At 39.4% G+C, this 26,541-nt stretch overlaps 3 protein-coding genes across 8 annotated transcripts in view; all 3 read right to left on the bottom strand.

Moving 5' to 3' along the window:
* Window positions 1–10,727, bottom strand: part of tns2a (tensin 2a) — a 62,625-nt gene extending 51,898 nt beyond the window's left edge. For 3 of the 6 annotated variants that reach the window (XM_086070138.1, XM_086070137.1, XM_086070139.1), the window contains exon 1: window positions 2,886–2,939. In XM_086070138.1, the coding sequence (XP_085926264.1) occupies window positions 2,886–2,909 (24 nt within the window). In that variant the 5' untranslated portion in view covers window positions 2,910–2,939. Of the gene's footprint in view, window positions 1–2,885; window positions 3,035–10,195 lie in introns of those variants that run through there. The other 3 variants (XM_086070141.1, XM_086070142.1, XM_086070143.1) reach the window with 2 other exon arrangements.
* Window positions 10,728–12,842: 2,115 nt separating this feature from the next.
* On the bottom strand, window positions 12,843–17,872 carry LOC147178610 (PTB domain-containing engulfment adapter protein 1). The gene is made up of 7 exons (XM_086069393.1): window positions 17,797–17,872; window positions 17,589–17,660; window positions 15,691–15,789; window positions 15,484–15,621; window positions 15,317–15,421; window positions 15,147–15,240; window positions 12,843–13,433 (listed from the first exon to the last, which is right to left on the bottom strand). The coding sequence occupies exons 1-6, from the start codon at window positions 17,839–17,841 to the stop codon at window positions 15,172–15,174; spliced, it is 528 nt and encodes a 175-aa protein (XP_085925519.1). The 5' UTR covers window positions 17,842–17,872; the 3' UTR covers window positions 12,843–13,433; window positions 15,147–15,171.
* A 268-nt stretch (window positions 17,873–18,140) lies between these two features.
* sars1 (seryl-tRNA synthetase 1) lies at window positions 18,141–25,473 on the bottom strand. Its single transcript, XM_086068522.1, has 11 exons — window positions 25,288–25,473; window positions 24,326–24,396; window positions 24,164–24,244; window positions 23,339–23,497; window positions 22,878–23,021; window positions 22,636–22,791; window positions 21,238–21,459; window positions 21,029–21,158; window positions 20,799–20,956; window positions 19,739–19,868; window positions 18,141–18,858 (listed from the first exon to the last, which is right to left on the bottom strand). Exons 1-11 carry the CDS (start codon window positions 25,421–25,423, stop codon window positions 18,716–18,718), a joined length of 1,530 nt encoding a protein of 509 aa, XP_085924648.1. The 5' UTR covers window positions 25,424–25,473; the 3' UTR covers window positions 18,141–18,715.
* Between the last annotated feature and the right edge of the window lie 1,068 nt (window positions 25,474–26,541).

Genomic DNA, 26,541 nt, shown 5'->3' with positions numbered 1-26,541 from the left:
TCGTAAGGCAGGATGGGGACCCTGACAAGGCGTCATGATGTAGAGCCAACAAAAACAACAATCATTAATCATGCTGACAGGTCGACGCGAACGCACGCACGCACGCACGCACGCACACACCTACACGATGTCAACAAGAGTCCCACGCTTAAGGATGCTGAAGATGTCGAATGCATTATGGGTAATCTGCATATTTCACGGAGGGTTGTTTACATTTTAAACAGAAAAGAGGATAGACAGATATGCTGTGCGCGTCTCTATTTTAAACATTATAATGGTCGCACAAGTGTAACATTTATTTAATCGCAGTAAAACATGTAGCGGTAATCAATCAAATATGTAACTAGGTATACAGCTGTCGAATATTTTTACAATCCAGTTTTCTACCCACTATCCCCTTGATTAATCGAGGAATCCGATAATAAATGAATAAAGAAATATAAAAAGGTTTTGTATTGCTAAACACAATAATGTGCATGTGATGCGCAGGCATTATATTTGTTCACTTGGGGTTGCCATTCTCATGTTCTACTGTAGTATCTATGACTGTTAGTGAGTTTGGACTACAAAAGCGGAGCCAGGCCTTGTGAGTGACGTGAGGTGCAGCAAATGAAATGAAAGTGCAAAGTTGAATGAAGGATGAATGTGAGGTGAATTATTTGTGGTCACGGTTTCACAGCACGGTGCCCTAGTGGGGAGCACATCTTGCCCTAAAATAGTTCTGATGTGCGGGGTTCGATTCTCATGAGCCTCATGAACTGTATATAGTAAGTGTTATGGATAGATGGATATTTTTTAATTCATAGGCATCAATCACAACTGCCACAAAGAAAGAGCAACTTAAAAATGGTTACAAGTCAGTCTATGTTATTTGAATCAGATTGACAGTGCTATGCCCCCGGACATAGAGCTGACAGTAACACAATTTATTAACTGACATATGCTCAGGAAATTACTCCAAAAAGAACATTATAAGGATTATGAGACTTGTTTGTTTATTTATTTCCATTCCCCAATTAAACCACTAAATTGTATTTAGGAAAATATCTGGGACCAGGAACAGGAAGTCAGGCAGACAAGGAAATACCCCCCCCCTCCAAAACATAAATAAGTTATGAGCCATTTAATTACACGCATAATTGAATCAATTCTTTATAAATGTTTAATAGAAAATACATCTGGGAACAGGAACGTGAAGTCAGGCAAACAGACATGAAGGAAGTTACTGCAAAAAATTATAAAACTCAAAGGCCGATGATACATTTCATTGCTGCATATGCTAACTTTTTGGATCTGTATTAAATACAAAATCAATATTGAAAACAAAGGATGAAAGGCGCCGCCAGCTGGATGCAGGGCAGCATTCCCTGATGTACCCATTAATACATGCACCACTGTGGCATATGAACATTCCCATATTCCACATGCTTGGAACATGTGTCTGGCTTTAATTATGAAATAAGACTGTGCGTGAGTTTACATATTCTGCTCATGTCAAAAAAGGTGATTTGCGGCCTGTGACAGTGAGGATAGAAATTTGGTTATTCTCAACCAGAGTGCCATGGGAAAGTATTTTTCACTTCACTGTTCTGCAAATAATGTTCACTTCAAATTAATTTGACAGCAAATTCTGTAGTGTTAAATTGAGTTAAAAATCTAGTGTTAATTATTTTGAGTTACTGGGTGTTGATTTTGGTATTATTTGAACACTCAAAGTGAAGAAAAAGCTCTGCGGGTGGTGTTATTTCAGCGAGTCAAACTCATTGACTCCAGGCGGAGTTACCGTATACATCCGGGCTCTTTTCTCATTTACCGTGAGTCGTGCGGGAACTAGAACTACAAGAAAGAATTTTGCGGCAACAAACATGCCAACAACAACAAACACTATCTCATGGCGTACTTGTTAGTGTTGTTGCCACCCCCACTCACCCCCCAAGTGCTAGGTACTAGGTTAGAGTCCCACTGTCTCCATTTGGGTTGGAAAATACAAACTTGACAAGTAGTAACGCTAAAACTGCGAGAAATTAACACAAAAAAGGAATGAAAATAACACTTCGTGGTTGAAAGTGACAACAAAACTGTGATAAATGAATACCAAAAAATGAAAGGAAATAACACTTTTAAAAGGTAAAAAAATAACACTGTTATGGTGAAAAAAAATAACTGATAGGTGAAAGTAGACAACACTTTAAAGTGCAAAAAGTTAACGTTTATGTGTCAAATAATAACACTATGGGTGTTGTAATTTCACTTAAAAATTACACTTTTGGAAGTGTAAATTTAACTCAAAACTAGTGAGAACAATATAATCTCAGGGAAAGTGTTAAATTTAACACTAGGGGAGTTAAATTTACACTTCCGATTTTACTGTGAATGACAGCGAGATATTGTGACAGACGAAACTATTACATGGTCTTCCACTAGATACCATAAAATGTATAATTAACCATTTTTTTCTAATGTTGGCTCAAAAAAGTTTAGGAACACTACAAATAGACCGTACATGCACACATCCACATGCGCTGGTGAGTTTCATTGTTAATCCTTTGACTGTGTGACATTCGCAACAAATGACTTACTCTGACGCAGTAACCCTGAGGGGGTGAAGGGGTGGGGTGGGGTTGGAGCGGACTACTTAATGCATCATATGACCCCCCCCCCCCCCCCCCCCAACCCCCCACCTCTCCCGAAGACGAGCATGTCATTGGAATCAAGTACAACGCAACAACGAAGCTGTGAGAGAACTTGAAAACTTGAACTGACGTCAAGTTCACGCGAAAAACATGCAACACAATCCAAAGTGCCCATCACTCATTCAACAACTCACTAGTGTGTTGGATTGTACACTAGTGCTTTCACCCGCCTGTCACACTCGTTTCTCTTACCTTACTCCCTTTCCCGCTAAACATGCTTCCAGTGGTTGAACTTTCAACGGGGGCCCCTCATGCCGAGGTGAGCTTCCACGAACACGGCCTCACTCTTTTGCTGTTGCTGCTATGAGATCACTTGTTTGCTCTGCTCCGGTCCACCCTCATCTGTGGTGGTAGTGGGCTGCAGCAACAGGGTGGGGCCACGCGCGGCGTTTTGCATCTGGGGGCGTGACATTAACTCTAAACGCCGTCCCATTGGTCTCTCTAGGGAGGGAGCGCGAGAACGGCCACTTCGGATTGGCTCAAACGCCCCCAAACAGTCGTCGGTACAGTATGGATGTAGATTGGGGAATTCAAGTATAAAAACTCTGAAACAGTTTGGCTTTAGCCACAGATGCTTCTACTCATCAGGTGGAGACAAGCTAGTTTACCTACCAGGTGAGTTGGAGCACTGTCGCTAAAAGGGTGTTTACTTTTTGTACTGTCATCATTTAATGTTTTGGATACAACGTACATGTTTAAAAAAAAATAATAATAATAATTGTAATGCACTAGTTCCAGATAACTGGCTTAAGATCCACTTCCACGTATGTCATATTAGATTTCTTTTGAACCAATAATCAGAGGTTTGCTGTTATTAGGGGAACAAATCACTTGAAAATATCCAAGATGAGAACAAACATAAAAATATTGTGTGTTTCTGTAAAATGTATCATCATTATGGAACAATTATTATGACATAGGATTTTAAAAAGTATGAATCATTAGCTGTGTTCAAAGAGAGGTTTAAAACTAAAACGATTGTGTTTGAAAAAATATGCAAATCAGATATAAACATGCATTAACTTGTTTTGTTTTCATTTTTGATATATGTATTATTGAAAATAATAAACATCTTTCTACTCCTTTGAACATGTAAACTGCGTTGAACTATAACATCTTATGATGATCCATTTCTTTCTTTCAATTTGTATTTTCATAGTTTATATGTTCAATCAATCAATCAATCAATTCATAATTTATAGTTAGATAATTTTCAGATGTTTTGCAGGGGCACAGATTATCTAAATTGATTTTGGGCAACACTGATAATAATTAGGGCTCAATACCACTTTATTTAGACTGATACCAGTATGAGTATTCAATTCTTAAGTAGTCACCAATAAATACCACTACTACTTTTGATACATACAATTTCCAAAAATAAATGATGACAGATAATAATAATAAAAAAAACTATATATCACAAAATATAATTCCTTGAAACTACATTTAATTAATGGCAGTTTTCTGAATTTCTCATGTCCAGCTCTTGATCATGAAACGGCCACCAACAGTGCGAATATGATACCTTGAAATAAGGCCTGGCATTCTGCCAAGCAACAAGTGGCATGACCAGTCAAAAGTACACAATAGCCAAAAATGTAGTTTAGTTGGTAAGTTTATTAATGAATCACTAATTATGTTTGCTTGTCTAGAACATTATCATTGAAATATATATATATAATTTTTTTTTTGTAAATTAGACAGTGGAGCCCACCATCCATTTTCTCTGATTAAAAAAAATGTAAAACAAGTGATCAGGCCATAGCGTTGAATCCTCAACACCAGGTAAGTGTGCTAGCACTACCATCTAGTGGTGAAAATTTGACAACTGCATTTCTGTATGACAGATAAGAGCTTTATTTCTCTGCAGCAGCTTCCATATGTTTTATGTTTATGTTATATGCATGGCATGCACACGTATGATGTTGAGTAACTGTATCCTTTCCAATCAGGGGAGAATGTAACTGCCGATTCTGAACATAAAGCATGCGCTAATGCAGTCCATGCCTCTTGGTAATACGTATGGAATGTCTGGATTTAGATTTTTTTTTTAGAAGTTAGTTCGGAATTTACAGCAATTTTTTTGCAACTTGAAAGGGAGTTAAAGAGGGCGGTGAGTCTGATAGGTGGGTTCAAAATGAAAGGTCACAGGTGAAAGGTCATACTGACGTAAATGTAAAAGTAATGCGGCTCGAGAGGCGGGAAACCGATGCTTGGGGTTGGAATGAGGCCATGGTTCGGTCACCAAAGTGGGGGAGGGTCCCTCGTGGAAAGGAAATGTAGTTGGTGACTGAAGGTGGGTAAGGTAGAATGACTTTAGATGTTAATAAAGACATTATCATTTAGGGTGCGGTTGTCTGCTCTGTCCAAATGAGGCAACATGGATCAGTGGTGGACGAGGCTAAATGACAAAAAGGATCAAGTGGGGGCCAACAGGAAATGAGGGGAGGAGGAAGAGGTGGAGGCTAAAGAAGCTGGGCTGGATTGTGTGCACTAAGCCAGTGTGCTGATAAAGTGCAGCTGTTTAAAAGCAAGAAAGCATGAGGGACGACTAGCTCACGTGTTTCTGTTGATCTCCGACACTTTCATTTTGTTATTTCCCCAAAGAAACCAAAGAGAGATTGAGTCCGGGCTAAGGCCTTCCTGGGTGGAGTTTGCATGTTCTCCCCGTGCTTGCGTGGGTTTTCTCCGGGTACTCCGGTTTCCTCCCACATTCCAAAGACATGCGTGTCAGGTTAATTGAACTCTCCCAAGTTGTCCATAGGTGTGATTGTGAGTGTGGATGGTTGTTCATCTCTGTGTGCCCTGCGATTGGCTGGCAACCAGTTCAGGGTGTACCCTGCCTGAAGCCAGCTGGGATAGGCTCCAGCACCCTGCGACCTTTGTGAGGACAAGCGGATAAGAAAATGGATGGATATATATAATTATTATTATTTATTTATTTATTTTAATGGCCTATAGATGCCACAAGATGGGCGAGCAAAGAGCTTCTTACTGTCTTAATAAAACTACTAACTCATGTCAATGTACTTTCTTAACTCCAAGATGCTGCCGCAGCAATATTGTTATTGCTTTGATGTGACCTGAGCTAAGAAAAATAAAAAATATAGGCTACCATGAGCATGAATATGCAGCATTCACTGCAAATCACGGCTTCACCTAAACATGCCCACATTTCTGAGCAAATACTGCACATTTGTGAATACAATGAGACAAGTCACAAGACCATTTCACTATGTATGTAGCAGAATGCGTGCGTTGGACAAATACAGGTTGTGAAACATTGTTTTTTGGGCGTTTGGAGAGTGCAAAAGGAAACCGATTATTTCTTTGCTTTTGCCCTGCATCAAAAAACAAGACTTCTAAATGTAGCCCAGAGTTTGGTCCATATGATTGTTTTGAAACCACAGGAATCTAGCCTACAGTATACATCAACCGCACTCGGACTTGAATACACCTTGACTTTTGTTTGTTTGTTTGTTTTTTCACTAACATGGCTGAGGGAGAATGTCCTCAGTTGTGTTCTAGTCTGAAGCGATTCTATATTTACCAATAGCTGTTCCCTCAGTGCTCCTTCCTGTCTCGGGTGTGTTTATAGTGAATGCCTGCGGCTCCAGGCCGCAGTCTGGGTCAATCTAAACGTTGTTGTTCACATGAAAATGGAGAGAGATGGATGCATGTGATATAAAACATCACAATGTCAAGTCGGATTTGTTTTTCTAATAACAAAAAGCAAAAGTAATTTCTATTCAAGTTTTCAGTGGTGGCCAACTCTTTACTGGAAGATGAGTGAGAACACGAGAATGTTAGTTGAGCATGCTAGCAAGCTAGTAATTTGCAGTGAGGCTTTTGAGGTGGTAGAGTTGTCGTGAAATATATGCTTTGAAAGTCATACAAACCCTACGGGGTCAATTTTGGTGGAGAGCGCACATGCGCTTGGGTGTAAATAACTTGCGCATCGTCATTTTCGTGCCTGTAAGAGCCTCGTTTAGCGTGTTTCAGAAATTGGCCCTTGGGCGTTCCAGCGAACTGACGGCGTTTTCTTTTACACACCAACAGAGCACCTGCCAATCTGGTGGCTGAAAGTAGACTAAACTAGACCAGCTCAAAGCATGTCCAAGATGGTGAACTTGATCTCGGAATCACTGTAGAAATAAATTCATTAAACGCATAATTATTATCATCAGCTTTATATTTTTAAAATTGCCCCACTGGGCCACGGCACAGCATTTGAGGGCGTTGGACACAAATTAATTGCGGTGGGAAGCGCTCCCTAAATCCTGGCATGAAAATAGGACTAAAGGACTTTTATTTATAATTGTTTTAATATTTAATTAAATATTGGGGGGGGGGGGGGGTCAAACACAGATATAATAAAATATAGTAAGACTAAAAAACGTTCACCCTTGTCTTAGCGTCTGTACTAAATTCCATACTAATACCGTATGTGATGATCAAAACGAGTTTTGGATGGAACAAAGATGGATGTTACCGAATCACCATATGTGAAAAGAAGTGACAGCTTCATGACTTTTGCTGTGCTTTTTATGTGCACTGGTTTGCCTCTCACAAGGGTTGTGGCATTTAGGGGAGCTCTGGATGTTGGTCGGAACCATATGGCTACTAACAAGAAGCCGTTACATAACTAGTGAGTCTGACTGCTCTGGTTATTATTAATTGACTGACAGCGGTTGAATGATGATAAAGCTTGAGGTGTGTGGAGGGCGGCGGGGGGTGGGGGGGTTTCTCAAATCTCACAAGATCAGTAAATATTGAAAGGATAAGCGGTTCAGAAAATGGATGGATGGATGGATGGATGAAATCAACGTATTTGGTTATAACAAAAATATGACAGCAAAAATTAGAAATTTGAAAATTGAAAATGTAACTTTAGCGTAGCCAGGCATGGCTTTAGGATTTTTTTCTCTCTCTTCTAGGGCTAACGGGGGCTTGACTGACACAATAATTTGTCAATGTATTTTAGAATATCAAATAGAAGGCTGTTGGAGCTTAAATGGGGCCACACTAGCTGATTTCTGAATGGGCTATAGCACCCCCTCGCCCCAGTGTAGTGCTGTCCCTGCGCGTAATAGGGCCAAAATTGATTATTTTTACCCTGAGGTGTAAAGGTGTTTTTCCCCCTCCCCTCGATCTGTTTGGAAAACAGGTTATATCTATTAAATTTTACAATCATAAATCAGTTGTATCAAAATCACTGTCAAAATCATTGTACAATAAACACAAGGAGAAATGTTTTTATTGTTTTTTGTTTTTTTTACTTTGCAACTGCTGTCCAGCTAACAGCTAGCAATTAGCCTAACTTCTTCTAAATTAGCTGGTGCTTGGGTACACTCATGGCTGCTCAGTAAAAACAATAACAATTAGTGTTAAAGTAAAAAGGTCCAGTAAACTTTTACGATTTGCATTGCCAGTTATAAGATTCATTCACAGAGAGAAAAAGAGTCCACTTTGAATTTCCTCTCATGGTCAACTGTAAAGGCTCGACAGAAATCCACTCAAAGGTGTAAGATTTGAGGAACATATGCCTAGATTACATATAAATATCCAATATTTGCAGGAAGCCACAGTGTGTGAACTTTAGTTCACACAGCAAAAACCTTGAGGCAAACAAGTGCTTAAAAAAAAAAAAACTTCCATAAATAGAAGAGACAACATCTCTTAGTGGGATCGGGCTGCTTCCCAGACATTTACTCTAGCAGGGGTCATTCGCCGCCAGTTGACGTGGTCCAGAGGGCGCCGCATTCCCACAGTGCTCGCCATGTGATTTTGGCCCCGCAGGGACTTGTGGTGCAACCAAGCGTACGTATTTAAATATGGAGCACAGATGGCAAAAGGCAAACGTTTCGTTTCAGGAGACAAAGACGCAAGCAGGCACATAGGCCTACATTTGTAACAGAGTTGAAACCGTTTTTTTGTTACAGCCATACATCTTTCCTCTTTGTCACTGACAAGAGCAGTACTCACTGACTATTAGCTTCTCGGCATTATTCATCCGTCAGCCAGAGTGCCTCATTGTGCGTTATCAGTGTGTCATTGCATTACAGCGCTTGACAGCATCACACACTGCAACACTGCTTTTGTGTCACAACAGATGTGCGATGGGATGGCGATGTCATCATCATCAAGTCACATCTGTTAAATCTGATGACTTCTCACCTCTTTGTCTAAAAGTTTGTCATCCCATTAACATAGTCTGGTACAAGTTATTACGCCATCACAGTTGATACTGATTTAAAATATAATTACGAGCATTCAACGATGCCAGAATATGTTTTTTTGTCATGAAAGAAAATGTTGTCGCTGACGTAACATAAATGAATTTTGTCATCACTGAAGATAATTTAGTTGTGCTTTTGTAACCATCTGAACACCGAAGACTTTCGTCCAGTACATGTTTTTGTAAACAGTCAACAACATACGTAACTACAAGGTTAGTGCATCTGTCCACATAAGACAATTGGATATGGTTTTCAATACGTGGGCTGCGAAAAGATGCGAGGACGATTCTATTTGACAGTGTAACGGTTCGATTTGGTTGGACTCAGTGGGATTCCAAGTCGATTCAATATGGCGTACGGCTCATTTTGAGAGACAATTATGCAATGACTTTTTGTTATTTGACATACATTATCTCTCCAATAAAAGACAATTAGATATGCCTTGATATATTTCAAAATGGAACGATTAGATTTAAGTTTGATTCGATGCATTCTCATCTTTTAAATAATAAAAAAAGGATTTTCTAGTTGAAACAGTTTTTTCTTACAGCGATACATTGCATACACATACTGTACTTTTTGTCATCATTAAAGACAATTTAGTCACGTTTATGTCATAAATGAACATAAAACACATTGTAAACTCAAACATTTAAATTCCATAAAACCGTTTTGTAAACAGTGAAGACAATTCAGTTCCTTATGCATTATTTAGTTTTGACAATTTAGTCTTCAATATGTTTTTGTTATCACTTAAGATAGCTCGTCACGTTGACATTGAGTCTATATTGAAGAAAATTTGGTCACATAGGCTACACGTGTGTAAACATTGACAATAAAGTAATGCTCAAATTCATGTTTTCATCATCACTGAAAATAATATAGTCACGTACATGTTTATACTGTAAATATGACAATTAGGCTTCAATGAAAAAACATACAGTAGGCTCCATGTCATCACTGAAAGATAATTTACATATGTGTGTCTTTTTGCAAACATTGAAAATAATCGAGTTTTCATAACATACATGTTTTTGTCATCATGGAAGACAGTTTTTATAAACACTTAAGACAACTCAACATAAATGTTTTTGTAAATATTGAGATAAGTATAGTCACATACGTGTTTTAGTGAATGATATTTTAGAGTAGCCATCAATTTCAGTCTTCCTTGTAAGCCCCTCATACACGACGCCGCCCCCCTAATTTTAAACCCCGTACTGTGTAATGCAACGCAGCGATGGAAATTCCCACACTGACCTTCATCGGCCTCATCCTGCCGCTGTCACTCCTCTCCAGGCTCCGACTCCTCATAGACGCGCTCCTGACCACCGGCACGGCTTGCACCACGTCCTCCCCGCACCAGTCCGAACTCAGGACGCAACCCATGTAGGCGGACGGGTCCTGACCTCAGGGACGTTTCCCCCCTCCTATCCACCTCTGGTCCTCCGCAAAGCTTCTCAATCGGGCTCCCGGGCAGCTGTTTTTGTCAGCTAGAAAACAAGGAGATGGAGGCCCTTCCCTTTTTCCTGGCTCTGGTACAGCTTGGTTGGACTTGCTATGCTCACCCCTCCCTTCCGTTCCAAGTACACTTTAAAAACACCTCTTACTCAACTCCATTCTGGCACGTGCGGACCCATTATTCTGCTTTTCCCACGCGCACTTCCCTACTTGACTTATTCCTTATTCGACTCTACAGAATCCATCTACACTTTCTTCACTTTTTTTCAACTCCTCCCATCCCAAGAACACATCTCCTTTTCCCTCTCCTGCCCGCCCTGCCTCTGCCGCTCAGCTAGGTTACCTCACTCTTATATATACACAATCACCTCTCTGTTCTTACCCCCCGCCTCCCCTCCCCTCGTCTCATCTCCTTGGGCTTCCTGCCCCCAGATGCAGGCGGCCTCCCCTTGGCCGGCTCATTCCCAAAGCACATTGTTGGTATTGTCTGGAAAACCACAGCGGTGATAGGATGCCCGTCACGCCGCTGACGCAGCCTCAGCCTCAGGCTCTTGTTCAGTGTGCTGGAGTATGTACACAACATGTGATCCATTCGGCCAAGAAAACCTGAAAAAGGAGCAAATTATCGCTCCAAGTGCTCCACATGTGTTTCTCTGCTCTTGTTTATTTTGAAACTACTCTGTTCAGTGTTGTGATGGTTGCGCATGAGCTCACAAGGCTTGCACAAGAGAGCGCGGACCCCCTTAAAAGGCAAGTTCTCCATGCACCTCCACAAGCCCCCACCTTACCCTCCACATCTTTGTTATTACAGGCATTTTCCCCCCAAGTGGGCCTTCCAGGAGACCTTCCTCGCCCACAAATCCACCCCTAAGAAACCACGCACTTTATAATCTCATCACTTTTCTTTATAAATTCCTGTACTCAGACAGGAGGTCAGAATGCAGTGTTTACAAGTGCATCCCTCCTCCTGGTTTTACATGCTGTGAAATTAACTCCAAAACAACTGAAGATTCCTCCCTTGTGAGAACTTAATGTTCCACCTGTAAAATATAAGGGAAGTAGCTTGCAAATCCTATTTTACACTGTTTTATTGGCCAAAGTGCCTTTCAGCTTCAGCATGCAGCATACTTGGCAGGAACGATCTAAACTCAGTATGTAGTCTGGATGAACTAAGATTAATGGCTTATTTCTGGAAGATGGCAAAATGAGGAAAAGGTGGAACAACAGACTGAGGAATTGGTCGGGAGAAGAGTCACGACAACACAAAACGAATCCAAATATGGGGAAAGAGAGTGAAAAGGCGGGATGGCGGGGTAAACAAGAGACAAATATAAACTTTATTCACCCTGTGAGGGGAATTTAGGTGCCTTAGCAGCAAATTTGTTTCGGCTGGTTTGGCAGTGATGTGACTCTTATTGTCTGTGGCTTTACAGCCTATTTGGTGGGCCACAGAGAATAACAAAAACACAGGGTGTGTTGCGTCTACATGATGAGGACTTATAAAGAATAGCAATGCTGACAGCCTGATATCCCACATGTCTTTTTTTTCATATGTTGTCTCTCTGTCCAAACTAAAAATGAGATGCAATTTTACCATGTGAACAAAACACCTATTTATAAAATAATTGCCTAAATGATTTTTTCCCCCAGATTTTACAGGAAACACAAACAATTTTAACCATTTGCATCATGAGGTGATTCATACAAAAAATCTAAATATAAAAAATTGACTTGTTCAATTATTTCAACTCATTCACTGCCATTGACGGCTATAGACGGAAAAAATTAATTTAAACTATTTCTATTAGTTTAAGAAAAAAATCCCCCACTTTTGTTAAGAGTAAGAAAAAAATATTTTACATTTAGACCAGATGTAAAATTTGTGATTAATCATGAGTTAACTATTGAAGTCATGCGATTAATTACAATTAAAATGTTTAATCGCCTGACGCCCTAATTTTAATAACCTTTTCATTTTTTTTAAAGATAATTTTAAAAAACAAAAAGAAAAGATTTTAAAAAATGTGTTTTTTGAAAAAAGATTATTTAAAAAAATAAAAGATTATTATAAATTAGGTTGTCAGGCGATTACATTTTTTTTTTAATTAATAACATTACTTTAATAGTATATATACTCAGGATTAATCACAAATTTTATATTTGTTCTAAATGTACAATAACAACTTTTTTCTAGGTGTTCATACTCTTGTTAAAAGTGGAAAAAAAAATGTAAACTAACAGAAATAGTTCAAATGAATTTTTGACGTCTAAACCTGTCAATGGCAGAGAATGAGTTAAGAGGGTGCCAAAAGGCTCAAGAAACTGCAATCTAACGTCTTTCCACCAGGTGGAGTAACTGCAGTCAACTTGCGTTATCGTGTACTGGAATGCATAAAAAAATGCAGATGTCATTGGGAAAACACTGCGGTTGTCGGTTTATTTATCACATTATTGTTATACATTATTATGTACTATTTTTAACATTGTCATTATTACATAGACGATATGCGGTTTATTTGGTGAGAAGTAAAATCTTAAAAGCACATCTGGGATACATTGTGGTTATCCAGACCCATTCATTTCTAACTGGTAGTTTTGTGGGATTAATTATGACAGTAAATGACCAAAATATATATATATATATATATTATTATTTTTTTATATTTCCGGTAGTTGAATCAGGGAGCAAAGAAAACATGTTAATGTCATACCTTTGACACAGTGACTGGAGAGGACAAAAAAAGGACTGCAATCACACCAGTCATAACGATATTAAGACAAAGGCCTGGGGGAAATTATTGCCACATTTGCAAAAAATACAAAGATAAAAACAATGTTAATATTATACAATCATTTCATCAGATACTACAAATGTTTAAAGGGCAAAAGAAATGTGTAGTAAAAATGTGAGTACAAAAGACGGAAACGAAGTGTCTAGTTCACTCTGCTCAGTCATCAGGGAAAGGATGGGAGGAAGTTGATCTTAAACGTCAGGTCAAGACCCGTTATGTCCCGAACGATGTGATGATGATGCAGCCTGCAGAGAGAGAAAAAAAAAAAGAGTCTACTTTGAATCTCTCTGTGCAGTAAAAATCAAACTGTCAGGCTAAACACAACTAACAAAAGCTACTGAGTGATGTTATGTACTAGAATAGAGGAAAACAGACTTTAATATTTAATATGCCAACATGCTTCTTCCTGCCCCTTCTCATACGCACACCTGTTAGTTATATTTGGGTAGAAGATGGTTAATATTGTTGATTTTTAATCAAATTTTCAATTTATTGTGTCTGTATAGTATTGTATGAGATGAATAAACAGAACAGAATGTTTCATCAGCGAACAGCTCATCAAGAGTGTCAGCGATGTCAAGATTTTTGAGGACACACAGTTGATTTTGTTATGCAAACTATTTTTTGACTTGCCGGAGCAACACCAAATTTTCAAATGGGTTGAATTGTGAAAACCGCTGATATTATTTTGGCATTCGGCCGCCACAAGGTTCATGAGTTCGTGTCTTTTCAAGACATCCACTGACGTCCCAAAAATATTTTTAGGCCCCCTGAATTATCTTTATTTTCTATCTGAACAATTATTGCAACCCGCTCATTAGAGGGGAATTTTTTTTTTTAACTCATTGATAACTATGTTAAAACAAAATGTTGTGTCCGTTCTACCGCAATTCAATCAAAAGTAGCTGTCAATTTAAACGATTACATTTTGTAATCAGATTAATCACATCTTACAATTTTGATTAATCACCACTAATTGCTTAATAAAAAAAGGCTTTTTTTATAATCAATATTTTAGCCCGCCAGATTTAAAGAGCAGCTGTTATTGTGTTAATTTTTTCGACATTTAATGTTATGAGGACTTCAAAAATTTGTTGCCACTGCACACGCTCATCCTCCTTTTTCTAATAAGTTAATTACTTGCATAATTTAAAATGAGGGGGGGGGGGCCTGATAGTTTGACATGAACTAATATTTTGAATGTCATACGCAAACATTTATTAAATGCTTCACTTTAATGCATGTAATTATGTTTATTGCTTAAACACAACCTGTGCTACCTTTGGCAGCTAAAGGATCATCTGCGGTCAAAATTAATAGTGTGATTAATCTGCGTTAATACATGATTAATGCAATAATTCTTTGTGATTAATTAGTTAACGTTTTAATTTTGGCAGCACTAGTGAAAAGTGATGCAAAACAAGAACAATGCAAAATACATTTCAAAGTGCTGAAAACCCTACTCAAAGTAATTCCATTTAATTTGCAGGCAACAAGTGAGCTTGGTTTCTCTTGAAAGTAAAGCTGTCAAACGATTACATTTTTGAATCAGATTAATCACACAAATTTTGATTAATCACGGTTAATCGCTTAATGAAAAAGGCTTTTTTATCAACATTTTTTCCCCAACAAATTTTAAGAGCACCGATTATGTGTTAATTCTTTCGACATTTAATGTTATGAGGACATCTTCAACATTTTTTGCTCCGCTGCACACGCTCATCCTCCTCTTTTTCTAATCAGTTAATTACTTGCATAATTTAAAATGGAAAAAAAATTACCCCAATATTTTGACGTGAACAAATATTCTAAATGTGATACGCAAACATTTATTAAAAGCTTTACTTTAATGCATGTAATTACGTTTATTGCTCAAACAACCTGTGCTACCGAGCCATCCGCTGTCACGCTAAAGGATAATCTATGGTCAAAATTAATAGTGCGATTAATCATTTTACATGGAGATGCAGAACGTCTGTGTCCTTATTGTTGGTTGTTTTTGTCCACAAGCCTCCTCTTGAGCTCAGAATTCTCCTTTTGCAGCATTTTGTTCTGAAAGTGACCACAGTGAATATGCAGCATAGTAGTGGACATGCCGTACCAACAATATGGCCGCAGGGCTGCCGACCTTGTGCCTGAGGGCCTCCACTATCAGGTCTCGACTGCCTCTCACGCTCTCTTCTTTTTTGGCGGCTCGGAAGACATCGCCGACGGCGGAGACCAGCACGTGCGCCTGGGAACAAGTTTTGGAAGTTGGGGTCCACCGTCCAATTGTGTGAACGAATGCATACTCACCAAAGTGTCGCTCTTGAACAAGTAGCAGTGGTACGCGTCTACCGCAGGGTGCTTGGCCACAAAGCCGAACACTTTGGGCGACGACGGCAAGATGGCGCAGAAGGAAATAGAGGGGAGGGGGCAGGTGTACAGCAGAAACTGACAGGAGGACAAAGTCACATTACATGCAAGGATGTTTTACAGTCTGGGGTTGGAGTTGCTGCACACCTTGGTTTTGTTTTCCAATATGTCAATCCCACTCAGAGACACGAAGAGATAGACTTTGCTCTTCTTTGCAGCCTTTTCTGAGGAGTACGGGTCAGGGGTCTTGTGGATGACAGAGAACAGCTTGACAAGTCTGTTACTACAACATGTACACCTTCAAATGAGATCCAATACGAGAAATGTATCCTTTTTTTATGTTGCCTTTACACCAGGGGATGTAAAGTATGGCCAAGGGGCCACATACAGTATGGCACCCTCCACTCTTTACTAATGCCAAGTTGCCAACCAACATTTCTTATTGCAGGCGCCGTTTCCTAAAACTGGATCATTAGAATGCATTTCTTCCATTTTAGTTAATTTAAGTAAATTGGTTAATTGATAAATTGTAAATAAAAACAAGTAAAACAAAAAAAATACATTATGTATACATTTAAGAATATTTATTTTAAAATGGTTACATTTGTACGGAAGCGTATTGCATTCACTTGAAGAAAAAAAAAACTGTTTTTCTGACAAATTTTGGGGGGGAGCTTTGTTTTTTTGAGTATTTTTTATTTTATTTTCTGTTTTTCTGAATATTTTTTTCTGTTTGACTGAAAAAAAAATTCTGTCTAATTTTTTTTCCCAAAAACAGGCTGAATTATTATTATTTTTTTTTAAAACAGGGACAATTTAAAAAAAAAAAGGGAAAAAAAATCTGAAAAACAGCTGGTGTTCTATTTTTCTGAGTTTTTTTTTTTTTTTTACCTCTGAACTCCAAGTAACTTGTTGCCGACTCGCTAATAGCGGAAGCGGACACTTTCCTGCATACCTCCATATGCAATAAGATGGTCATGTTTACTTACTGGCTCTCAATAAAGATATGAATGTGTATACTGTATTGTGGTTTGTTCTCTAATCTCAGGGAAAACCCTTTAAAAAAATATTCAGAAAACAGAAAAAAAATATTCAGAAAAACTGAAAAAAAAATTTTTTAGAAAACAGTGAACAAACAGAAAAAAAACATTCAGAAAAACAGAGGAAAATATACTTTTTTTAAACAGAAAAAAAAATACTCAAAAAAACAAAGCTCCCCCAAAAAAATTGTCAGAAAAACAGGACTTTTTTTTCAAGTGAATGCAATACGCTTCCGTACATTTGTGAATTATAAAATAAAAAAATTAAAAAAAATTTGAATCATTCAACTATTTTACTGTACAGCACGATACTGATTGGTTAGCACATCTGCCTCACAGTGCATTAGTCGTGGGTTCAAATCTGGAGTTTGCAAGTTCTCCCCATGCCTGCATGGGTTTCCTCCCACAGTCCAAAAAATGGCATGGTAGTTTAATGGAAGACTAAATTGTCCCCAGGTGTGAACGTGAGTGAATGGATGTTTGTCTATTTGTGCCCTGCGATTGATTAGCTCGCAGTTCAGGTTGTACCCCACCTCTCGCCCAAAGACAGCTGAGAGGCTCCAATTAACACACCCACAACCCTAGTGAGGAGAAGCAGATCAGAGAATGGATTGATGGATTTTTACATTTGTATTTTATTTTATTTCATCTAAGAAATCATCTGTCACTTTTGAAAATCACATGCCACCCCTGCTTTACACTAACAATGTTCAGTACCATGTGATCATCAAGCTATTAATTGAACACACTAAGATACAGCACTTGTACAAATTGTACTCTAGCTTACGTTTTCAGTTTCATTCAAGCTAATGTCATCGGATAACATGCTCGAGGCTACAAGCAATGTTTGGAGTTAACATTCCTAAAAGTCTCAAATGAAGTTAACCTCTCATAAAACAAAGTAAAAACAGCCACACCTTGAAGACTGCAACGATTCAAGGTAATGATTTTGTGTGGAGGGTTGGAAAATATTTGAAAAATGAGTTATGTGGATAGTAGTTATACCTCGAGGCTCTGAGCTGCTTCCTCCAGGATATTTAATCCGTTTGGGCGGACCACCTCCACTCGGCCAAGAAACTGGTGTGGAACCACATAGAGTGATGTAAGCCAAGCTTGTTACATGTCGTCAACGTGGACGCCAAAATGTCATTGCACAGATTGTACATAACTCTCCAAACTGCCATGCTCATCTATCAGTACTGAATGTACTTACCTTCACTGTAAAAGAGATCTCATTGTCATCCTCTGTGTCACTCATCCTTCCTGGTAGCAGGTTCAGCCCGGTGGGAAACAGCTATTCATATTTACACGCATTTGAAAACACAATCATGAGGGCAACACAAAAATCAATAATGGAAACAGAAATTTAAGTTGAGCTTACCGTTTTGGCAGTCGACAATAAGTGACTTCCTATAGTGGAAGGGAGTAAAGTCTGCTAGAGTAAATGAATAACTTACGCCTTCTTTATTATGTTATCAGATATCCATGGTGACCACTGGCAAATAAAAACTACAAATCATTTTAAATGGGAAATAAATTTAAAGACACACAAAAAACTTCCATATGACCTTGATTTATTATTATGCTTACAGTAAGAGCCACTTTGTGATTCTCTTGATACAGCTTGTATGTTCAATGGTGACATGATGAAAGAGGAAAAGGCAACATGAGGGGAATTCAGAGCCTAAAATAAACAGCTGACAGACCAAAAATTCTCAAGATACAAATTTGAATGGTTGTGACAGCTTCAGCGCATACGCTAACCTTCGTAGGAATTTTTAAAAATGGTGATTGGTCTTAAATGAGCTGCTGAAAACAGATTAAGACCTACACTACAGTGTTCCCCAGTGCTACGAGCACTTGCAAACAAATAAAGCCAGAAATTACAAGGATCTTGTTTGTTTTAGGCTCGGAATGAGTGAGTCATTTAGAGCCGGATTTATGACCGCTGAAAAATGCACAGGAACTATCCCTTTGTCAATTATGCTAATGATATGGAGCCACCAAAAGCATTGTGGAAACCCACCATTCGTCATTAAAAAGTGCCCATTACATTTGTTTTCTTCTTTCTTTGAAAGGATTTGGTGTTACAATGAAAGGCTCAATTCCATAATATTTATTATTTGTACAAGCTAGGAGTTGTTGACTGACATCTTCTCCATGGCGTTGGGGAGGTTCTGATCTCCTGCCTGCTTATTCTTCTGTTTCTTTGCCTTTTTGGACATCTCCTGGTCAATGGGTGCGGGCTTGACAAACCTGATGATTTCGGTCATACCTTGACGGATAAACAGCGGAGACAAGTGGAAAAATTTGGTATTACAAAGCAAGAACAAAAAGGACATTTGGTCCTGTACAGTGTAAACACTATTTGCACGAGAGAGAGACGATTAACATCCATGACTATTGTAATTAGCCAATACCACAAAAAAAAAAAAAAAACTTTGCAATTGCCTAAAAATGCCACATGGATGGGATGTAGGACATTTTCCTATTAGATAACATCACCAAATGAAGCTCCTTCCCTCTCGTAAACAGAGCGCTAAAGCCACTACAGTAAATCCCCCGCCATCGCGGGTTCAGAGTCCTGCTATTTCACAGATTTTATTTTTTGGATAGTTAACTCTACGTTGTTTTAAACGTGTCTGTTCTGTGTGTAATTATATTTTTGACCAGTAGATGGTGGCAAACATCTTACTCTGAGACAGTGTAAATTTGAAACAAGATTTCTGAATAACCGGAAGTCCACAACACAGATTTACAATTTAATATCATTCTATCAGAAAGGATCAGCCGTGGCTTCATTTTATAATGTACATCATTTGGAAAATGTACATGCCTATCAGTGTACATTCAAATCATGCACAGTGTCATTCAAGTCTAAATGAGGTTGAAGGTTTATAATAATAAGCTTAGGGTTGTGTAAACGTCACAAGTGTAAGCTCTGAAATGTTTTGGCAATTATGTTTCTCTCTGCTTCAGGAGCTGAGATTTTTTTGAGAATTATTTAGTAGGCATTGACAATATTGTTGAATTTCCAAGAAAACGTCAGGTTTTTGGGGGTGACTCTAAAGTCAACCATCGGTTTTAGAGGCATGTTTTGCCAGGTGCTTTAAGGTAATAGACACAAACATTTTAAGCTGGGCCACTTCACTTACCAGGAGGCATGAATTCCCTGAGCTTCTCTGGAACAAGGATGCCCTCTTCCGTTTGGTAATTCTCCAGGATGGCGCACATCACGCGTGTGGTGGCACACATGGTGGCGTTAAGCATGTGAACAAACTCTGCCTGGAAACAGGAAAAACAGGAAGTGTCGAGTTTTCAGCCATAGATGAGGGCATTTCCGAAAATAGTATCAACAGCAAATAGTGACCAACTAATTCAATTAGATGGCAGATAATAAAGAAGGGAAATCTCACCACAATGAATATCAAACATTGAGTTGTTTGAAGCACAAAATGCACTTGAACAGAATGGCAGGTGTGGCAGGTGAGTTAAAGCTCACTCAAATATGAGCCAATTATAACAATGAATTATTTTTTAATCATTAAAACGTGTGACTAATGAAGTACTGGAATTTTGGCACACTTACTTGCCTGACTTGGGAACCTCTACTTCATTCACTTTGCAGTGCTAATCACACTGGTGTATGGAAGGTGCAAATGTTTGGTGGTCGGAGGGGCCGTAGGGCAGTTGTGGCTACCACAATGTGAGTGTTTGGGTGCATGAATAATGATTGTCTTTGAGTGTCTAGAAAAGCGCTATATAAATCCGATGCATTATTATTATTATCATTATTATTATTATTGTGTGTCTCCTTGTACTAGACTTGAAAGGTTCTTGCACCCCCAACAAAAGTAGTGAAGACTAAGTCCAATATAACTTCTTATAACATGAAAGGTGTAAACACCAGAAAGTTCAATGTTGTGAAACTTTTTGAAAAGTCAAACCCTATGGTTCACTAACACAGATGGTTGGTTTGGGAACCCTTGATTATTTTTATTTTCTAGTTCAAAATTTTCATACCAAAACAAATTAGACAGAAAACAGGTTGGGCTCGAAATAGCACCCTCTGATCAGTAGTAGTGAAATTCATTGTCTCTGACTTGCTTCATTTCAACCTTACTGATACTCATGTTAGAGACATTCAATTCCACGTGAAACACTTTTAATGAGCACAATTGAATAGCTTTAATGCCCGAGTTGCTGCACTCTCACCTTGTCCATCATCTTTTTGGTCTGTCCGTAGCGGATACGCAAGCGTCTGGCCTGGTAGTCTGTGCAATTGGAGCAGGAGACCAGCTCTCTGAAAGCACCGGAGCCCGGGAACCAGGCCTCCAGATCCAGCTTCTTACTAGCGGCGTGATTGAGTGCACCTGAGGATGGATGAGGTCCATCGAGTTAACTGGAATTCAAACGACTGACACGTGGTCGGAGGTCAGACATACCAGAGACGATATTGACGATGCGATAAGGAATACCAAGAGACTGGTAAAAGTACTCTGCGGTCCCCATCATTTCGTCAAACATCTCCCACGATTTTCCGTCATGCGGCGACGCATAGACAAACTGCTCAATCTAAGCAAACGGAAGGGGAAAAAAACACCTTGACATTTCTATGCCACTTTTACTGTCACAACAGTCTAACAAAGCTGACCTTCTCAAACTGATGCACCCTGAAGATGCCACGCGTGTCTCGGCCATGGGAGCCCACTTCCTGTCTGAAGCAGGTGGAGAAGCCGCCGTAGCGTATGGGCAGGTCCTCGGGCTTGAGCCACTCTTCCCTCAAGAATGCTGCGATGGGCTGCTCCGAAGTGGCGATGAGGTACTTCTCGTCGATGGAGTTGTCGTCTGCTTGCTCACTGCCTTTACCGATCACCTACAAAGAAACACGGGAGGAGGTAATTGATTAACTTAAGACAAAAATGAATTACTCACAAGAAAAAAATTACAACAGAGACTGATTAGCAACATAATGCTAACTTCCCAGGTAGTGTAATGTTGGTAGTAAATCCTATCACTCTTTCCAGTTATATATTCAATTAAAAATGCTTTCCAAATAATCCTCTTTGTGAACCACAATGGTTTTCTTCATTAACATTTTTTTTCCAACAAAACAAGTCACTTTTTAATCTAAAATATGAGACTGATGGCTGTCTATAGTTGCTCAGGTGTTGTCTTTTAGGTTGAGTGCTGATAAACAATAGATTGAGTTTGTTTTGGCTTTGGGTTTCACCTGCGAAAACTGCATTTGAGATTACGAAAACCTGAAGACGAGAGCTTTCTATGAGAGAAAAAAAGCAAACCGTTTTTAGGCATAGCTAATACAACAATTTAAAATGTGAAAAAGAAAAACTACTGCGGTACCGTACGACGCAACAGATACCGAACAGGTTGGACAAGGGGTATCAACAACAGTTGATGACAAAAACATTTTGAGAGCTGTGAAGAAACAGCCAGTGACATCAGTGCCAAGTTCCACGTGACAATAGTGAAAGTATCACAATCTATTGCTCGAAGACGACTTCGAGAGAAGAAACATAAAGGCCATATACCACAAGAGGCAAACCACTCATCAGCAAAAATAATCAGAAGGCCTGATTGGATTTTGCAAAGAAGTAGATAGATGAGCCACAAAGGTTTTGGAAGAATCTTTATGGACTGATGAGACCAAGACTAACCTGTACCAAAGTACCAAACCCAATAGAACAGTGGTGGGCAAACTCGGCGCCCTGCAGGTTTGGGAGGTTTTCCTGCTGCAATGCAGCCGATTCCAATCAACAAGATCGTTACCAAGCTTATGCAGAGCTGATCATATTTCAGCTGTGTGGGAGAAGGGAAACATCCAAAACCTGCAGGACTCCGGGGCTCGAGGACCACCCCTACACTAGAGCATACATTTTACCGCCTGACTGAAGGGAGAAACCCCCAGAACTGAAACAGGCTGCATTAAAGGCATGGAAAAGCATTTCCAATGAACACCACAACAGTCTGGTGTCAACATTTTTGGGAAAAAGTTGTACGTGTTACTCTCTCTCTCTTTGGGGTCATTTACCTTGTAAAGCTCGTCATCAAATTGGCTGAGCTGGGCGACTTCCTGCATGACCTCTTTCCTCATAAAGAAGGGCGTGTAAAGCATGGTGTAGTTCTTGTTGTGCAGGATCCTCATAGCGTAGTTGATTAAAGCCTGTTCAAGGAACACCAACGGGCCCTGGCAACAGCAAGAAAGTGAAGCGGTGAGAAAGGCAAAAGACAGGAATGTCAGTGAGCGTTTGTGCGCATGCTTGATTAGTTCACCTTCAGGAAGTAGCCTCTACTCCCGGCTACGACGGCTCCCTTCTCCCCCTCGAAGCCGTCAATCATGACCACCAGGTCAACATGGGAGTACTTCTTCTGCACACTGCAGTCACCCCACGTACGCTCCACCTTGTTGTCTGCATCCTGCAAGAACAGCAGTGGAATCACTACATGTGATTAGAAACAAATACATTTGTTTTTTGCTAGGCAACTCATTTGTAAATGATGAGCACTTGTGTGCTTGAAATCTCCTCGAGTGAGCTGGTCAGATTTTTGGATACACAAATGGCTGAAAAGCTGGATTTGCATCCATCTTCTACATCACTTATCAATATTATTAGAGTCTTAATCTAGTTTAAAGGCATGTTTATGGGTTTGCAAGCAAGTGATTCATTAACAAGGCAACGCTGTGACATGAGCAACTGGTGCTAATAATCGCTTAAAGATGTTTTAACACCGACCTCATCGTTGCTGATGGGCACGGATGGGTGCAGAAGATTGCCGATCTCCCTCAGGTATGAGAAGCGTTCCCCCTCCAGCTTCAACCGTTCGCGATCAGTTTTTACCATGGCCTCATCCACCAACACACGCACCTTCTTGATCTGGGTCACTGTTAGAGCCTACACAGAGCAAAGAAGGGAAGAAAGAAGAGAGGAAGGAAAGAAGGAAGGCACAATGAAAAAAAATCACCAACTGAAGTGCATCACCAATAATTGTGAAATTAAACAACTAAATAAGTCTATAGTTATTTGTGTATGTCTGAAAATGTGCAGTACTGAATTTCTCAAGGTTGTGACATAAAGCTTTCAGCCTTTACATGGAAATTTGGTTTGCCATTGGACTGTAGAGCGGCACTATCATGTCAAAAGGTAAACACAGCTGCAGTGTCAGATGAGATTAGCACGAGCTGATGTGTCTGCTTCATGTGCCACATGCACAGATCCACAACAATACCTAATAATTTGTCATCTTGGTAATGAAAGACTACATAGCTGCTAGCCTCGTTGCAAGTTCATAGCTCCGCCATACTTGGCATTGGCCCAGTTGCTTGGAGGTAAGACGAGCGCTGGCACCGCCCAATAAAAACGAAACATTTTAACCAAGATGGTAAAAGTGCATGTTAAATGTCCTGTAACTCTTTATACTTTTGTGTCTTTTGATGGAAGACTGTCAGAGAGACCTTATATGAACAGATCTGGGGACTGTTTTAAATTGTAGTTGAGTGTTTTGTTGAGGTGTCTTTTTTGTGTGCAAACATGCACACACACAGCTAAATTACAACATACCGAGAGTATATCTGCGGTGAGCGCCTCCAGATTCTGTGCAGCCTCTGGGATAGACTCATCCTCCCCAACTGGTTCTTTCCTCTTTAATGACATGATGCGTCAGGAGTTAATAAACAAAAACAAAAAAAATTACACTCCTTTTTATAAAGTTCAAGCCCATACCTTCATTTTCTCCCCAATACTCTTGCTGCAAAGGTTTTTCGCTTTGTTGAGGTTGTCTGCAGTGAAACGGCCTGTTTGAGAAGGGGAAGACAGAGAGCAATGCATCATGGGAATACCTTTCTCATAAGCAGCACTCGTGGCAACTTGCTTACAGGTAATCTCGCACAATCGTAATAGTAGAGCGTGCACACGCGATCAATGAAACAAATAACAGCGTATCTGCAGTGTGGGTCACGATAACACGCGTGGAGTCAGCCAGCAGGGCGAGGTTGTCACACTGCTAGCCGGGATTGCGTCAGACTGCACGTTGCCGGCGAAACTAGACCAAATCAACGTCAACTCTCACACAAAGATATGCATTCAATTCTAACAAACAAAAGGTGTGTAGATTTGGTATTCAGAATTTTAGATACTCACTCAGTTAACCAAAGGTTGTTACCTTTTTGGCTTACTTTGCTGGTTGAGTGATGCTAATATTAGCACCATAGCGAGGTAGCATATGCAACTTGACACATCACATTGAACCCAATTGAAAATAGCTTACTATCACGACTAAATTATAGAGTGTCGTTTAACACTTGAAATGAAAACAATAAGGTAATTTCGGGAGGGATGAAACCTCCCCACTGTAACAATTGTAATTGTAAAATGCTTAAATTACTGCCACTGCCACTGCAGTCAACGTTAAATCCACTGCAGCATTAGTCGGTGTGGAAGCAAAATTAAATATGAATTAAACACTATTTTTTTTAAACGTTTCCATGTGTGTTATGATGCCGAACAGTGGCACTGCCCTGATATCATCGGTACATTTAACTTATTCAGCAACAAACACTCAAACGACACTATAGTATAAGTAATATTAAAATCATTGAAATTTGTAATGTGGCTACGCTGACGTTAGCATCAGTGGCACAATATTAGCATTAGCACAGTGCCTGAATGAGTAAGAGGTATTTTACACTTTCTCCATTCTGTATCCGCGGCGACCAGCTTGTCCACGAGCGTGACATCCTTAAAGCGTTTCCTTTGGATCTCACGGACGAGTTCAGGATCGCCGCCTTTGTCGGTCCGAAAAAGATCCAAGTCAAGCACCATCTCTCCACGCTGTCAGACAAGTCGGAAATCCGAACTCCAGCTTGTGTTGCGCCTCTACTGTGTTGCCAGATTTTTTTACGCAGGCGATTAAAATGCACAATTGCACATTCAGCCTTCATTTGCTTCGGCGTGTCGCTTGTTCACTTAAGAAACACAACAAAACAATGTTATGTTCAAAGGAAAAAAAATACAATCCAAATACAATCTTTTTTTATCCAGCTAATGTGGATTTTGTATCAAAAACTACGGGAAAGGTTTACTGTGCTCTGGCAACCCAAAGGATAGCACACACAAAAAAACTGCGTGAGAATTGTTGTTTTATCTATTTATTATTATTTAATTAAATAAAATACATTAAGTCAATTAAATACATATTTTGATTTCATTTATTCGAACCACCAATATTTGCAAATCAAATCCATATTTTAAAATAATATATTTATGCATTATTTCATGGTGCTTTACAGGGACGGCTCAAAGATTTCTCTCTCTCTCTCTCCTCGGGTTAAAATGGGCTTGACCAATATATAGCCAAGGGGGACTGAGAAAATAATTTATAAATATATATTTTTAGAATATTATTCAAATGCTGGACGGGTTTAACTGGAGCTACACAGATTTCTGGTGTGACGCAGTCCCTGGTGCTTTATAGCTATTCAACATTTGCAGGGCTGGAATCCATATTAATATTGCACAATTAGTTGTACAATAATAAACAAGAATGTAGTTGGTTGTATTTAATACAATAATGAATGCAGTTATATGTGGAGTTGGGTCGATTCTTGACTAGTTCCCCATAGGAATTGTCGGTCTAAATAGGTGGGTTGCGTCATTTGGGGCATACTGTGTAAAACAAACAAAACCCTGAGCCAAACTCCCAATGCAAGTAACCCCTGATCGGACAATAGTAACACAGCAGCATAATCGTAATATATTTATCTCTTGAAGTGAGCTTGATGTTTGACACTTGTGATGTCAGCACAGATGAAAAGAGCAAAGCGACATTTCATCTTGTCAGTTTGTGTAAAATTCCTTGGCACAAATTTTGTCAGATGGCTGCTCTTGTATGAATGTGCATTCTGTTACCGCTTGTGGCAACTGAAGTGCATCAGCGGCTG

This window comes from Leptonotus elevatus, chromosome 2 (assembly GCF_054856555.1).
Source record: "Leptonotus elevatus isolate MCC_2025b chromosome 2, RoL_Lele_1.0, whole genome shotgun sequence".
Lineage (NCBI taxonomy): Eukaryota > Metazoa > Chordata > Actinopteri > Syngnathiformes > Syngnathidae > Leptonotus > Leptonotus elevatus.
This window is presented reverse-complemented; position numbering and strand designations above follow the sequence as displayed.